Here is a 15,890-nt window from a genome sequence, read left to right on the forward strand (position 1 = left end):
CATTGAATTTGTATTGTATTGAATGAGTTACTGTATTTCCATTGTATTGAAATTAAATTAAAACTAAAAATGTAAAATTCTAAACTAAAATATAATGGCACTAAATTTTATAATCTAATGAAATAATTAATTAAACATAATAAGTACACTATAACCTATTTCAACAGATCTTAATGAATATATAAACATATACATAATGGACGGACATGACAATAAATCATCTGTTTATGTATAAAATGTAAATGTTAATAATATAAATAAAAATGTATTAAATTGAAATATAACAGAAACATTTAATTTTATTATATTATTCATTTTATAGAGTGTTTTTGTGATAATTTTAACAAACTTTCGTTACATTTTCATTAAATTCAGTTTAAGCTTATTATAGTATTAATTTATTTATACTTTATTATATACAGAAAATTACAAACGTATAATTTATTTATTAAATAAAGATGTACAACAGGCGAGCTTATCTCTGTAAGAGTTCTCTTCCAGCAAACCCTGAGTGGAAAGGAGCATTAATTAACAACGGTAATACAATAGTACATAATGGTCAAGGCATGGGCAACATTGCCTCTCTTAAATCATCGACAAAGATTAACTGTGATTGTTAACCCGCCTGCTAAACGTGGCAACTACTGGCAACCCCCTCCCCCCTTATAGAGGAGGATTATGCTCAGCAGTGGACAGTTAACGGCCGATATGATAAGGATGATATTACAATACATTTTAACTATAAACTTAACATATACTGCATATTTAAATACTATATTTATATCTGTTAGTTTTACCTCTTTTCCACACCCTTTTGCACCATTCACCTTCACTCAATACGCCGTGTTGCAAACTCTGTGTAAAAAAACCACTGAAAAAGCATTCCTTGTGTACGACGAGTCTTTTGAAAAATATTTGTGAATGTGGCTTTCATATTCCGTGAGTCATTTCATGTGAATTCCGTTTGAACAACGCTTAAACTTTCAACTTTATAATGAACCCCAAAAGTTATAAATTTAGGTTTCATATTTATTGTAGATTCATTTAGTGCCATTGAAGAGATATTTGAAATATAAATACATAGAAAAGTAATAAATGAAGTGAAATAGACTGAAACGAATTGTTTTATTCTATTTAATAAGTGAAATTATTTTATAATACTTTTAAATATGTTTATTTTTTACTAGCTACGAAAAAAGAAACATGGCACGGCTCCGTGTTGATAAAACTATATTATGTTATGTCCATCTTTTCCACTATGATATATTCAATAAATAATTAAATTACTGTATTATTAGATTAATAATTGTATTATTAGAATATATATATATATATATATATATATATATATATATATATATATATATTATTTACTTGTTTACAACTGCCTTAAACAATATCAATGAAATTGATCAGGTGTTTATTATAACAACTATTTACACCCCGTGACTTACTTCATAATAACGACTTTTTTATATGTAACAATGAAATTTTTTTGTAGTAGTTTATTATATAGAAGGGCCTGACTGACCAGTTCATCGACACTGAGACAAAAGTACTAAAATTATTAATTCTCATAAAATATTGTTTTCTCATTGCGATTATTTCTTGTAATTGTTTCTATATATAATAAGTTTACAATTGTAATCTTTTGGAGGAAACTATAAAGAGTATCTATCTATCTATAGAAAGAAAGCATTTTCAAAGATTTATATTTTAAAACGTCAGAATAAATAATAAATGATGAAAGTATGTAAGTCCATCAATTTTTAACTCGTGGACTTGGAAATTTGTACTGAACACGTGTAACGAAATACTCTCCTTAATACATACTAAGAAATTGAGCTCGTATACAAATTAGTACCTCTCGTTCTGACGTGTTATTGCAGGGAGATGCTATTACCCAGCCTCCTTCGTGAACCCAAGTTTACTAGGTCACGTACTAACTCGATAGTTGTACTTGTATATTTTTATTCAATTCTGAACTCTGAGTCTAATTCAATAAGAGTTGAAAACGTAGGTGCACATTATCACAAGTACTACTATGATGTTACATTTGAACATTTACCCCAAGGAAAATGTACACGTTTTGTAATCAGTCCGTCTACCTAAATACTAGTTTCGTTTAGCTTCATTTCTGCTTTCATTGCCTTACAAAAGAATTGATTATTTTTATTTCAATTTGATATTTATTTGTCAAAGGGGTTGTAAGCTTGTTCATCATTTCACATTACTATCACATCATTAAAAAAAATACATACACGAATTGAAAATATCTTCCTTCTGATAATCAAATAAAATTAAAAACTAGGAAAAATATTTAAATTAAACTTACATATTTATAATTTATTTGTATTTTATTTTATAGATATCCCTTTATGAGATATCTAATTTCGCCATGTTTATTGAATCTTTTTAAAGTATCCTATGTAAGGTATACATATATATATACAATAAAATTTTTACAATGCAATAAATTTAGTTATTGTTATTTTTGTTAAGACTACTTATCACGTATAAATGATATGTAAATATTGCAATGCATCCAACCAAAACCACACTATTTACAAATTTAGATAATTACCATTCCTGATATTATTATATTCAGCGAGTCGGATACAAGCGTACATACGTCGAGGATTTACTAATTAAACTTTGTACAAACGACGATTGTCATCAGGGACTAATGTATAGTAAAACAAAGAGTGAAACACTAATTTGTGTCAACTCGTATTCTGTTTGTGTTCCCTCACATTCTCTTGCTTTTTCCTTCTTTTAATTGAGCTTACGTTTTTATTACGATTCAGCAACATTTTTCTTAGGACATAGAAATTTCCTTCAAGTTGTTTAAAAATATTTTTAATGGAAAATATATTTTTTATCAGAAATATTTTTATAAATCAATTTCATTAAATTACATATTAGAATTTATTTCCTAAATTTATTTATTTATTTAACATCGTGTACAGAACAAAGGTACACATTGCGGACGTACTCGTAACACCTAAAGACTTTCGTTATCAGTACCAATTATGGGGCTGTTTGGACAGATATGTTTGGACGCGATACTTTAAAGTAAAAGGAAAATTAAGTCAATTTTGTTAATTATTCTTGTATTTCATCTCTTCAATACAAAACACAAGCATGTAAGAATGGCTGTTTGACTACAGACTCGAAACTTCCAAAATGCAAACGACTTTAACAAAGTCTCCCTCTAGTAAATTAATTACATTCAGCCAGTTACAACACTGTGCAGATGACAGTTGATATTTTGACAGTTTTTACTGTAAAATTACTATATCGATTGAAATTTTTAGAATCGGTCATTTTAAAACATATTTGAGATTTTCTCATGAAATATTTTGATGAATTCGTAGGTTTTTTTGTAATAAATGGTTATGGAGTGGTAACTCCGCCTGCGCTAATGATATATGCTGGCGGGTGAGAAATGATGGATGGGAATGAAAAGGTAGGTCAGTTAGCCCATCGTGATGAATTAATAACTTACTATCATTCACACTATATAACAAAGCGTGGATTATAGATAAGTGAAAATACAATATTTTTTCTGAAAAGATTATTCTGTCTACATAAACAGTTCAGAGAAAAATCTACCCTTTTGTTTAAACACTGTGTCATCAGAATTTCCAATAACTAAAAGAAAACAAAATATATTGCTTTCACGCTCGAAACAACCTAATACTTTCAGTTAAATTGCACATAAACAAATGTGTTTTCGTAAAACTTTCTAGTCTTTTCGAAGTGGCAAAAAGATTTCTAATTAAAATTCACACGACGTGACTCGAATCCCATACCTACTTATTAGAATTGTATTTTCCACAAATTCTTTTGGTAATTACCTGATTTTTATTAAAGAAATACTTTTAATTAGAAAATAATAGAATAATATAAAAAAATATTACGCGTACAAACTAGCTTTTGGCCCACTATTTCATTCGCATAGATTTTAAGAACTAGGAAAATAAATTAAATCAACCATTTCTAGATAATGTGGCAAGATAAAATATGAATCAGTTTTTAAATTAGGTCTTCAGAAATGCAATTGTGGGAACCGTATTCAATTTGGTGCAGTAGTTTTTGTGTGATGTCGCAAACTGTCTGTATGATAGAAAAAAAAGTCTAAAAATTTATATTTTGGCTTGTATTGCTCCTATTAAGAGTGTTCATATCAATATTTCTTAAATATTTTCTATATACAAACATCATTAAGTTAGAATTTTATTATAACAGTAAAATAAGATTATTTTAGTTCGGATGCAATATCATTATACATGATATTTCTAGATAACTAGCTAAAATATTATTTCGTTCTCTAACCATCCTATCTCTTTCAACTTGGAGTAATAACATAGACAAACATACAAAATAGATTAAAATCGGTTGACTGATTTTGAAATTTAATGTAAAGAAACATAGTGTCACGGAATTTTTAAATATTATACTACAGCAAAAATCGTTTTGGCTTTTATTGCCTCCAACTATTGTTTGATATTCTAAGATGCATAAAAAACTGTCACTAACCGGATTCATTTCACCTTTTTAATATTAAAAATATCTCTTTAAAATTGTAGTAAACAGTACAAGTTTATAAAATTTTATCAAAATCGATTGAGCGGTTTATAAAAATAAAAGTCTTGATTATGACTTTATAGATGGTATATATTTTTATCGTAAATTACTGTTACTGTTTTTAAATGATTTGGTAAATCATAAGAAATCTTCAATGACGTTAAAAAGGAGCAGTTTCTCAACTTAACAAAAGTACAGGAGGTATTTTTGTTATGTTACGCGATATCTTTGCCAATTGTGAACCAACGATTGAAGAATGTGGAAGAAGTGAAAGGAGTCTGTTTGAATTTGACGTTCCATTGTATCTCCCTACCCCAATGGGAGATAAGTGTGACAGAGATATATAACATATATATTTTATATATACAAATTTTAATGTGCAGTAAAGAATAATTAAATATGTATATATGTATGTGAACCAAATTTAATGTTAACTTTCACAAAATAAGTTATTATACTTCACTGTTAAATCAATATTACATTTGTGACTGTTTTTTTTTTCTTTGCGGAGCAAGAAACTGCTTTTTTATTAAATAAATTTAAATTATAGTAATACTAGTTGTATCTCGCGCTTTAGCTTGCATCGAGTAGATTATAATATACTTTACGTACATGTTATATACGGTCTGTCTAAACACCATATTTCAATCCGTTCAGCTTTTAAAAATTACTGTGCAAGAAACGTCCAAACATCTTGTTTCTTTTGTTTTCAAATTTAAAATATTAGCTCTACACGTATTTCAGTTTTGTCTACACGATTTATGATAATAAGGTATCTGCTGTCTAAGTCCACAGAATGAAATATTCCTCTACTAATTTTTATTCAAATCCATTTAGATAAAATTAAGTAATGAACATACAAACACCTTCACAAACATTTACCTTTAAAATGTTAGTAGAATTTGTATTATAACTTAACCAAAACGCCCCACCATTAATAAGGAGAATATTTAATATCTTGTACTTATTAATCAGTCAGCGCTTCGCAATTAAAAATGTGGTCGATCTTAGCATTTAGATACCTTTATCCTTTTTAATATTATAAATGTGAAAGTGAGTTTGTTTATTAGACTGTTACCTTATAACACCTTTACATCTTAACAATCACTTTTTTATACCACGAAGGTGGCAAACAAGCAAACAGCCCGTCTGATGGTAAACGATACATCCAATCGTTTATCGGTGCTTTCACTAATGAAATCGCATTTTTTTACATAACAATATATTATACTTATCTGCTTTCTTATCCTTTATCTTTCTATTTTACCATACTTCTCTCATAAATGGCGACTAACCCGCACCGCATTCACGAGAAATAAGGGTAACTTCGTTAGGGAAGCACGGAACATCCCATTTTTATGCATCATTTCGCTAACCAGATTGTACCTTCCTCTCGTATTAAGCTAGGTAAATATTGCCGAAATAAATAAGCAGATATATAATTATTATTATATCCAATATGTATTTTAATCTGTACTAATATAATAAGCGACAATGTATTTTTATTTTTACCTCTTTGCGTCTTAACTACTAATGAAAAAGGATATAGACTACATTATATCCCAGTCCATCAATATTGTCCTAGTTAGGTGGATGAAATCACGTGTATAAAATAGTAGATTATTAATAGTTACTAATTTCATTACTAACTCTACTGATATTACATATGTGTGAAAGTTCATAAATCGGTATCTCACCGAACATTCGATTTCAGTCTAGCCGAAACTACGGTCAAAACCGAAATAATTCAAATGATTTCGCGCTGCGACGTCTTCGGTGCACTGAGTTGCGAGCGACGAAGTTTTGCCTTTACCTGTGCCTATAATTTTATGTTATTCGTATATAATATTAAAAAAATGGTAGTAAGTTCAAATTAAGTCCTAACTAGGGAATGTTTAAGTGTTACGTAACGCAATTTTTGAAGATTTTTTACCCTCCTTCCGCTCCATGTAACGCGCACTCACATTTTCTGTACCCACTCCTTCTTCCTCGCTAAACATTACGTAACACAAATGATCATTTCTTCACCTAAAAGTCGCAACACTAATGAACACTGACAGCAGAAACGAAACAAAATTTACGTACAATACAGTCGAGGGATTCCCATAAAACATAAACGAAAACAGTTGTCAACTTTGAAGATTTTAATTCCCTAATTATTTATTTAAATAAAAAAGGAACAATGTTACGTAACACGTCGTTTGATACCTCCTCTCGCCCCTATAATGCATCATAACGTTTAACAAGATCCCTTCCCCCCACCCTCTACCCCAAATTGAGTTACGTAATACTTGAACACCCCCTTATTTCAAAAAGTACAAATAATTACACATACATAATCACTAAAACTTAATGTTCTGTTATAAAAAAAATAAAAATTAAAATATTTTTATTGAAGTAAACTTTTGTATGAATCTACTGCCCAGAAGAATGAGCTGAACGAAACACAGCTATTATTTTTTCTTTTCTTTCCTTTTACTTTATGTTTTTGTTGTTTATTTCTTGTTACAGTCCATATAGACAAGGATTAATGGTTAATCTGAACGCCGTGTCCGTATTTTTTACAATAAATCTTAAACGATATAAGTAAGGAAATATTAACTGAAATCAACCCACTCGAGAATCAAACTTGAAATCTAATTTACGCAAATCAATATACCGTAAAGGCCGATACAAATAGAATGTTATATTTTTTGTAAACAAGTATTTATTCAGAGTATCCACGGCACGTGTAATTTTATAAAATTTTATTATATAAATGTTATTACTACAGGTATTCACATAATTTAACATTCCACAAAAAAATAACTGTCTTCAATTGTGGAAAACAAGTTATTTTGATTTAGAAACCACTGAATCGTTTGTGATAAAAAAATTTTGTGACTAACCTGTAAGTCCAAGTCGGTTTATAAGTAAAGGCGGTATGAATTGACAATAACAGAAAACCCCCCGAATCTAGAAACGAAAGTATAACAGATCAACATAAAATTATTTTTAATTATGAGAAAATAAAATATCTTTAAAAGTAATACATCTTTTATTACTTATTAAATACTAGTATTTACGCGAACCCTGATATGCATAAGTAAAATATGTCAAGTAATAGAGATAAAAAGACAATATTGTTTCCAATAATATTTACGTGTATACCAAATTTTAGATATTGGAAGATGTATCGAAAAAATATTTGCAAGCCAGAATAAATATATTTACACACAAGAACTTTGTATCAAGTCGGAAAAAATAGCTGTTGCTAGAAGAAAAAGTGAGATAACAGGGATTTTTCCCTGAATACCGTATAAGCAACATCAATTACTGTATCAAACTTTGGTATAACTTTATTATTAGATATCGCACGGATCGATGTACAATTTTCCTATCCAATAATCATCGTAAATAAATCCTATATTAATAAAATTAAATATAATAAATGTGAAAGCGGGTTTGTTTGTTTGTTACCTTAACGGCTTGACCAATCACTATGAAATTTGGTAAAGACATACTATATACAATATATGCAGATCGTATGACTGCCTATTTTTATTTATAAAATAACACATTAACATGGAAAGGTTTTGCTGGAAGAAATCTCTTATTAGAGATAAGCTCGCCTTTATACATTATGTTTATAATGAATTGTAATTACCAGTATGTTTTATGTACAATAAAGAATAAAGAAGAATATATGAGATGGAGATAGAATACGGCTATAGGCTACTTTTTTATCTTAGTCAACAAACATATTCCAATCACATGGACAAAATCGTTAGTATAAGGTAATATTATGATAAGGTAACAAATAAAAATATTATTAATTCATTTATTCTATTAGAGAACTCTTTTTCTTTAAAATCTTTTATTAAATAGACTGAAAAAATTAAAAATTATTAAAAAAATAAAAGATGGCAGCTGTATAGAAAAAGCTAGTTAATTTTGCTATATATTTTTATCTATCTATCCTATTTAAGAGCTGCGCTCTTGTCGGTGGAGCTCTTGCCACTCACTACGATTTTCAGCGAGTCTCTTCACCTCTTGATTCGACACGACACCAACTCCTTCCTTGATTTGCCTGATGTAACTATGTCACGGTCTCCCTCTCCTCCTTCTTCCTTCTATTTTACCTTCTATTATAATGTTCATAAGTTCGTCGTGTCGTATAAATTGTCCCAACATTTTTCCCCTTCTGTCCTCAATAGTTCTAATAATTTGTCTTTTTATATTTTGTGTAAATCAAATAAACCATCTGTTAACGTATTTTTCTTTTATTTGTTATTCATAATGTTTTTCATAAAAATAAATATGTATAATAAATTAAACAAAAAGAAGGTTCGTTTTGAACAGCAGCATCAAAGAGAAGAAAATTAATGCAGAACCAACAAGAGATTGAACGCGTAAATACTTACAGATTGTAAAAAGAATTAACAAATTTTCATTTATTCATTCGTTCAAAATTTATCAGAATTTTAAGAAAAACCTTTTTTTAAGTCAAAAATATATATGTGTAAAGAGTTATATGCTTATGATCATTCATATATACTTACATACACATACATACATTATACATACATACATCATGCATTGGCCGTGCGGTCCTAGCATAGAATAGGCCACCCCTTCATGGCCCTCGTGGGTGACGTAAAAGCCTAAGGTAGGGCGAGAGATGAGCAGCAGCGTCCCCCTTAACATATGTCTAAAGCCTGACTGCGGTTGCCAATCCGCCTGGGAAGTGTAGCAACTACTAGCAAAACCCCCCAAGAAAGACTTATGTTCAGCAGTGGACAATTAAAGGCTAATATGATGATGATGATGATGATGATGGCATCATATATACATACATTACATAAAAAACTTATTAAGGACTGAGAGATGCACAGGTAATGTAAATAAGCAAGAGAACAGAAATAACATTATCCGGAGTTATCCGGAGTACTCATCCCGGATAACCCCGATGACCCGGGTACTTAAACAAAAAGGCAAAGAAAATACATGCAAAATACTGAACTACAAACAAAGATGAATCTTATTTATTTATATTATCAACTGAGTAAGCTTTACAGTTTCCGTTACAATACGTTCACTCAGGAAAGCATCAGTACAGTAATACATATGTATAATTAAATGTAATAATATTAATTACATTTAAATCACTTAACAATTATATCTTAAATCTCAGAACAAAAACACTTTATGATCATCCGACGATACTCCAGCAAGTTGGAGGCAAACATGTCCCAATGATGCTCAACTGCTCAATGAATCTTGAATATTTTTGTAGCTTATCCATACCAGAAGTTCTAATATTGAAATAACTAATATTTAAAAAAAGTCAGAAACCATAAGCAATTATTAATTACTAGCAGAATTAAACAATTAGAAAACCTCAATAAAAGGTTATTCACATGATTTCTCAAATAATAAATATCGTGTCAAAAAAATACAACTTCAATTGTGACAAAACCAATTATTTTGATCTAAAAACTAAACTTCTAAACAGATTTTAATAACAATTCCATGAAAACAATCTGTAAATAGATATATGTACATACACATATGATTAACTACTGCATACTCGACTACTTGTTTTTATTTAGAGACTTCAATAGATGTGACTGAACACTTTTCTTAAAAGTAAATTTATTCACAAGACCTACCCTGTAATATTGTCATATCCACTCTTCAAATAGAAACACAATCATACTTGCACAATATTTCACGGTAGAAATACGACAGAGACAGAGATAGACAAGATTGTTCAAGTATTAATCAAGAGTATTCAAGTAGACGAATTTTATTCAAAGCCTCTCTCTGTTAAATAAAATACATATTTGTGTATTTTGCCGTATTCATCCTATGACGTTTCATCATATTGATAACATTCCATTAATTACCTGAGCTTGAACGGGAGAGGGGTTTGGCAAAATCTCATCTACAGAAGGAGAGTCTATAAAAGGAAAAGAATAGGAAAATCTTGCATCGATTTTTTATTTTCCTTTCATTTCACTGCAATACATATTATAAATAATGAAGCAAAATATAACATAGGGTCTAAAATTGTTGCTGGCCATTCATGTTTACCACGCAAACAACGGTGACCACTTTCAATGGGCTGGGCCGTCGACTTATTCGATTTAATTAAATGATTAAAAAAACTTAAATTAAAAAACTTAATTAAAAATCAATCTTTAATTATAAATATTTATATTTTTTACACATATAATACATCGAAACGTCGGTAATCATAAAAATCAGTTATGTATTTATGTTAGATACACATACATTTACTGTAATTGTGTGGCATTAAGTCTCGGTAATTAATTTAAATAAATGATTACATAAAATCTCATATGTACATCTCATAAAATGGAATAAAGGTTCCACCAAAACACACGATATATACATTACAAAAGAAACATACACCTAATCAAAGGTTCTCAACCTTAAAGTGCATATTCATTAACAGCATAATATGTAAAATAACGTGTAAAGTAATTAAAAAACAAACGATATGTATATAACTACGTATAAAATATGACAGTTAATACGTGTCTACCTCTATGTGAAATATTTAACAAGATCTGGTACCACGAAAGGTGTCTCTATCTGTAAGCAAAGTTACGATAGGATTGACACATTTATGTTTAATTACATATAACTATAATAATAAATTGCCCATCCTAGTTTTAACCATTAAGTATTTACAAGTATAAAGTATGTATATAACTTTACACTTCTTTCTAAAAATCACACATAATAATTGAAGTTAGACGGATTTTAGATTCATATCTATATACATGTTACTGCAAAAATCAGAACATTGATAAATTTTACAAGTAAATCTAACATAAGTTAGTAAATGCAAGGATTTTATAAAAAGAAAATCATTTTTGAGGTCTTCGCCAAACCAACCCTAATCTACCTTTCTGACCATGAATACGAGCACCACAAACTAATCAATTCGTAAGGTTATGCCTATTTTTTAACATTTACCACGTTTCTGATGTAATTATAAAACATTTTAGATTTACCATAATTCTGATTTTTACAGTAACTGATATAATAATTGGATTAGAAATGTCTAGTACGTGGTGTTCCTACTCATAGTCAGAAAGATAGGTTAGATTATAGTTTGGAGAAAACCCGAAAAGGTTTTTTTTTTATAAAATCCCTACATTTACCAACTCATCTTGGTGAATTCCAAGATTCACTGGTAAAACCTGACATTTACCAATATGCAATAACATATACATACGTTGAATGTCTTTGTATATTTCTTAAATAACACAATAATGAATATAAATACTCCGTTCCTTCTCCCAGTTCCTTACTGATTTATATTATAATAAGATTCAGCGTATTTGAATATCCACGAAAATACACCGCCTGTAAATCTTTGAATATATCAAAGAATGCCACGCAAATAGTTGTTAGTTTTCTCTGCTAAAGTAACCGTATAATCCTTTGCTCGAATCTTTTATATTACGTAATATAATTTTCCGACCACAGAATATAGATCTACCGATTGCTACAGCATCTTTCTGCCATACGTAGTCAGAACCCAAAGCGTAATTCTTTATTCTAAAAATATAAAAATAAAAAACTTAAATGCCCTTAAATACTAAAAACAGCGATGACAGAGTTGATAAACATTTTTAATCTGTGAGCTGTAGAGGGTATTAATAAAAAACTAAGTATTTTGTTCAAAAACTTTACAGCTTGCGTATACATACATAATATATTAATTATGCTTTCTTAAATTATTAATACACCGTTTTTTTTTTCGTCAAAAATAAAACTTATATAAAATAAAATATAAAACCGCATGGTCGTCTAGAAGTTTCGCAACATTCAAAAGAGTTTGTCAACGCTGTAATCGCTGATAAACTTACCTGATCTCAAATCGAAAGGCATGTTCAAGCGTGAAAATCGCCCCTCCCGTACAGCTTCCTCCCGATCACAAATGTGTCCCACCACCCCGCGACATTGCACGACACCTAATGCATGCACTCACACACACAACACAAACACTAGACTAACAACACTTGCTTCGTTGTATGGAATAACACAGTACTGTCAAATGTTGTATATCATCATGACGTAAGATCTCGTGAAAAACGGTTGAGGACGGCTGAAAGCGACGTAGCGACCGCGGCGCGGCGAGGTCACTTCTGCCGTTGGATGCGGCGCGCGCCGACAGCGCCCCCCGTTGCCATGACAACATTCCCGGGCTATATCAGCCCTCCTCTTTGGTGAACAAAAACAAAAATAGCAAATTAATTGCGTAATCGTGAGCCGTGAAAATTTTGCTAAGGTTAATTAGTACATCAAAGGGGTGGTGGGTAAGCTAAAAATGGCCAACGATCGCCAGCGATAAGGTATGTTTTATTACCAATTTATTAGACATCGTCACCTCTATATGCCACGACTCGGTCCTTTCTATCCATTGTTTCAGCACTATTATAAGACTTAGATGTGTACTACCAATGCAGGCTTTGTGAGTTCGTTCTGTATCATAATTTCACATAGCTCTCTGTATATAAATTATAAAGAAAATTATGAGGTAAAAAAATTTCAAAATTTTTAATATAAAATTATGGTTGCCTTAAAAAGTACGATATTAATAATTTATAACCGAGATAATTAAAATATTTATGTACTTAGCCCGTAGTGAATGGTAGGATTGATGGTGGGATTGGGTGAAGGATGGGATATAGCAATGAAATTACAGAATATAAAGGCATATCATCTTAGTTCACTTGAGTGACAACGCATGAATACGGTACCATGTATAATCTCTTATTTTCATGATACTGTTCATGTATATAGGTGATCGTTACTACTTTCCAATAGTCTGGGTCGTCAGCTTGTTTTCACTCTAAGTTGCATAAAAAATATCTACTTATTATGTATTTCATATTAAGTTACTATTTATTAATAAATTGAACTATCTGTTATAAAATTTACATATTTCCAATTTTAATGGAAACTTTAATGAAATCTTTTCAATTCATTAAACAAAGTTTGTTAATGTTAGTAAGTATGCAATATCATATAAACACTTCGTGATATATTAGTTGTGCACTAACAAAACTTTTCATGCATAATTTTCCAAGTTTTAATGAAAATTGTGGTCGCCTTGAAAATTGAGCGCTACATTATAATACCCCTAACTGAGATAGTGCCTTTTACCCTTGACAACGGTTAACACGTTTTCGTAAGTAATTATACGATTATATACTGTGTATTCGCTCATACATTTTCTGTATTAATTTTGTATTACACATTTAATTAAACAAATCGTTTCGTTTATCTATTAACTTAGTATATACCTATTTTCTTAATAGAAATATAAAAAGTGTTAGGAATTTCAAGTTTACTTTTTCTATACATCTTTGTAAATCTACAGCGTCCGTAAATTGCAGACCGATTTCAATGATTTTAATGATTTTTTGCACAAATCACATATTGGGTGGTAAACAGAGTAGAAAGGCTATATATGCTCTTTAAACTAAATTCTAAGTAAAGTCCTTAAAATATATACATCATATCAACCCCAGTTAGGTAAGTCAGTATACTCTACCCATGCACTAAATTTCCTTCGAATCTATTCAGCTGTTTGAGCGTAGTTCAGTAACAAACATCCAAACATATTTACAAACATTCACATTTATAATATCGGGACTCCCACCAGTCAATAATCTTTTCAGTTCAATTTATTGTGAATTCATGACTGGAAGAATCCATTTATCCTACATTTCATTGTTTGTCACTGACGACATTTTTCCTTATTCATCCGATAGAATTGTTTTTCGATCTTTCTTCATCCCCTCACAATAACGATTGAAAAATACAAAGATACGTGTACAGTCTGACAAGAGAGTTTCTTCATATCTCCTTAATAAATAAATAAATGGCTAATTTCTCCTAATAATATATTAGTATCTTTATTTTAGGAATGTTTTTATGTATATAATTTAGCATATTATACTAAAATATAAATAATTTTATTTTTTAAACTGCCTGTAACTGTATCTTTACATAACCTTAAGGTTGACTGGTAGATAACAATAAGTTCGCCTTTTGTACCACATTTTATTGGAGAGAATATATTAATATTTTTGGTTAATATAATACTAGTTATAATATTAGTTAATATATATATATATATATATATATATATATATATATATATATATATATATATATATATATATATATATATATATATAGTGTATATCATTAATTTATTTATTTAAATTTATTGACTAATAAACTGTGGTACAAAAGACGAACTTAATGTTATAGGTATTCTCTGCCAGTCAACCTTAAGGTTATGCAGAAATACACGAAGAAAGTTTCAAAAATAAAATTATATACATTTATAAGTATAATATGATATATGTTTGAAACTTATCGTAGTTAAGAGATATAACATTTGATTTAATAAAAAAAAATATAATTTTATATTATATAGAAATGTAGCTTCCCTTTGTGTTTTCTACCTCTTATTCCATGTGGAATACTCAGAAGTTCATTCCCCTATTCCAACTTCTCCATGGCCAACGAATGCATCCATACACAATATGTACAAATAAGTTTGCCAACTCTTACATTAACTGTACCGTAACAATATGGAATTGCCTTTCCCATGACGCATTTTCTTTGTTCTATAACATCGGATCCCGAAAATGTAGCGTTAAAATTACTTATTAAGTCGGCATAGTGCGACCAATCGTTGAGAGTAGAACGCTCTCTTTTCGGTTGGTCCTATTCATGGACTATGCCGTCTCTGTGTTCACTCAGGATAGTAAAGTTTTTTTTATATTAGTTAGAATGACAAACAAGCTGACGGCTCACCTGATGAAAAGTGCTTACTGTTTCGCCCATGATACCTCCCATGCGTTGCCATTCCTGAGAATTCAGGTGTTATTCCTCTGTACCATGTAAATTCACTGTCATATCCCACTCTTCAAACTGAAATACAGTCATGCAAACATAACTACTTCACGGTAAAAACACGAATGGGACAGAGGTGCTGCTTGGGCACGCAACGACTTTATAAAGTATCTCTCTGGTTTGGAAGTTACATGTATTGCTATACCTAATAAAAAGAAAACCAACATAATATCTATTCAGTTTGTAATAAATAAGAAATAATAAGCTTAAAAGGATGACATATCTTGGGACGGATACGGAACCTCACAGAATACCTAATAGTTATGCCAAGGGCAATGAATGAGAGTCCCTTACATGTCCGCCATGAATATTCAAGCATACCTATACATTGTAGATATATAGAGAGA

General features: G+C 29.9%; 1 protein-coding gene across 2 annotated transcripts in view; it reads right to left on the minus strand.

The window, feature by feature from the left end:
* LOC116412897 (uncharacterized) overlaps positions 1–12,811 on the minus strand; it is a 271,549-nt gene extending 258,738 nt beyond the window's left edge. For both annotated transcript variants that reach the window (XM_031908805.2, XM_052900850.1), the window contains exon 1: positions 12,477–12,811. In XM_031908805.2, the coding sequence (XP_031764665.2) occupies positions 12,477–12,498 (22 nt within the window). In that variant the 5' untranslated portion in view covers positions 12,499–12,811. The remainder of the gene's footprint in view (positions 1–12,476) is intronic.
* Positions 12,812–15,890: the final 3,079 nt, after the last annotated feature.

This window comes from Galleria mellonella, unplaced genomic scaffold (genome assembly GCF_026898425.1).
Source record: "Galleria mellonella isolate WM207_F2 unplaced genomic scaffold, CSIRO_AGI_GalMel_v1 utg718, whole genome shotgun sequence".
Classification (NCBI taxonomy): domain Eukaryota; kingdom Metazoa; phylum Arthropoda; class Insecta; order Lepidoptera; family Pyralidae; genus Galleria; species Galleria mellonella.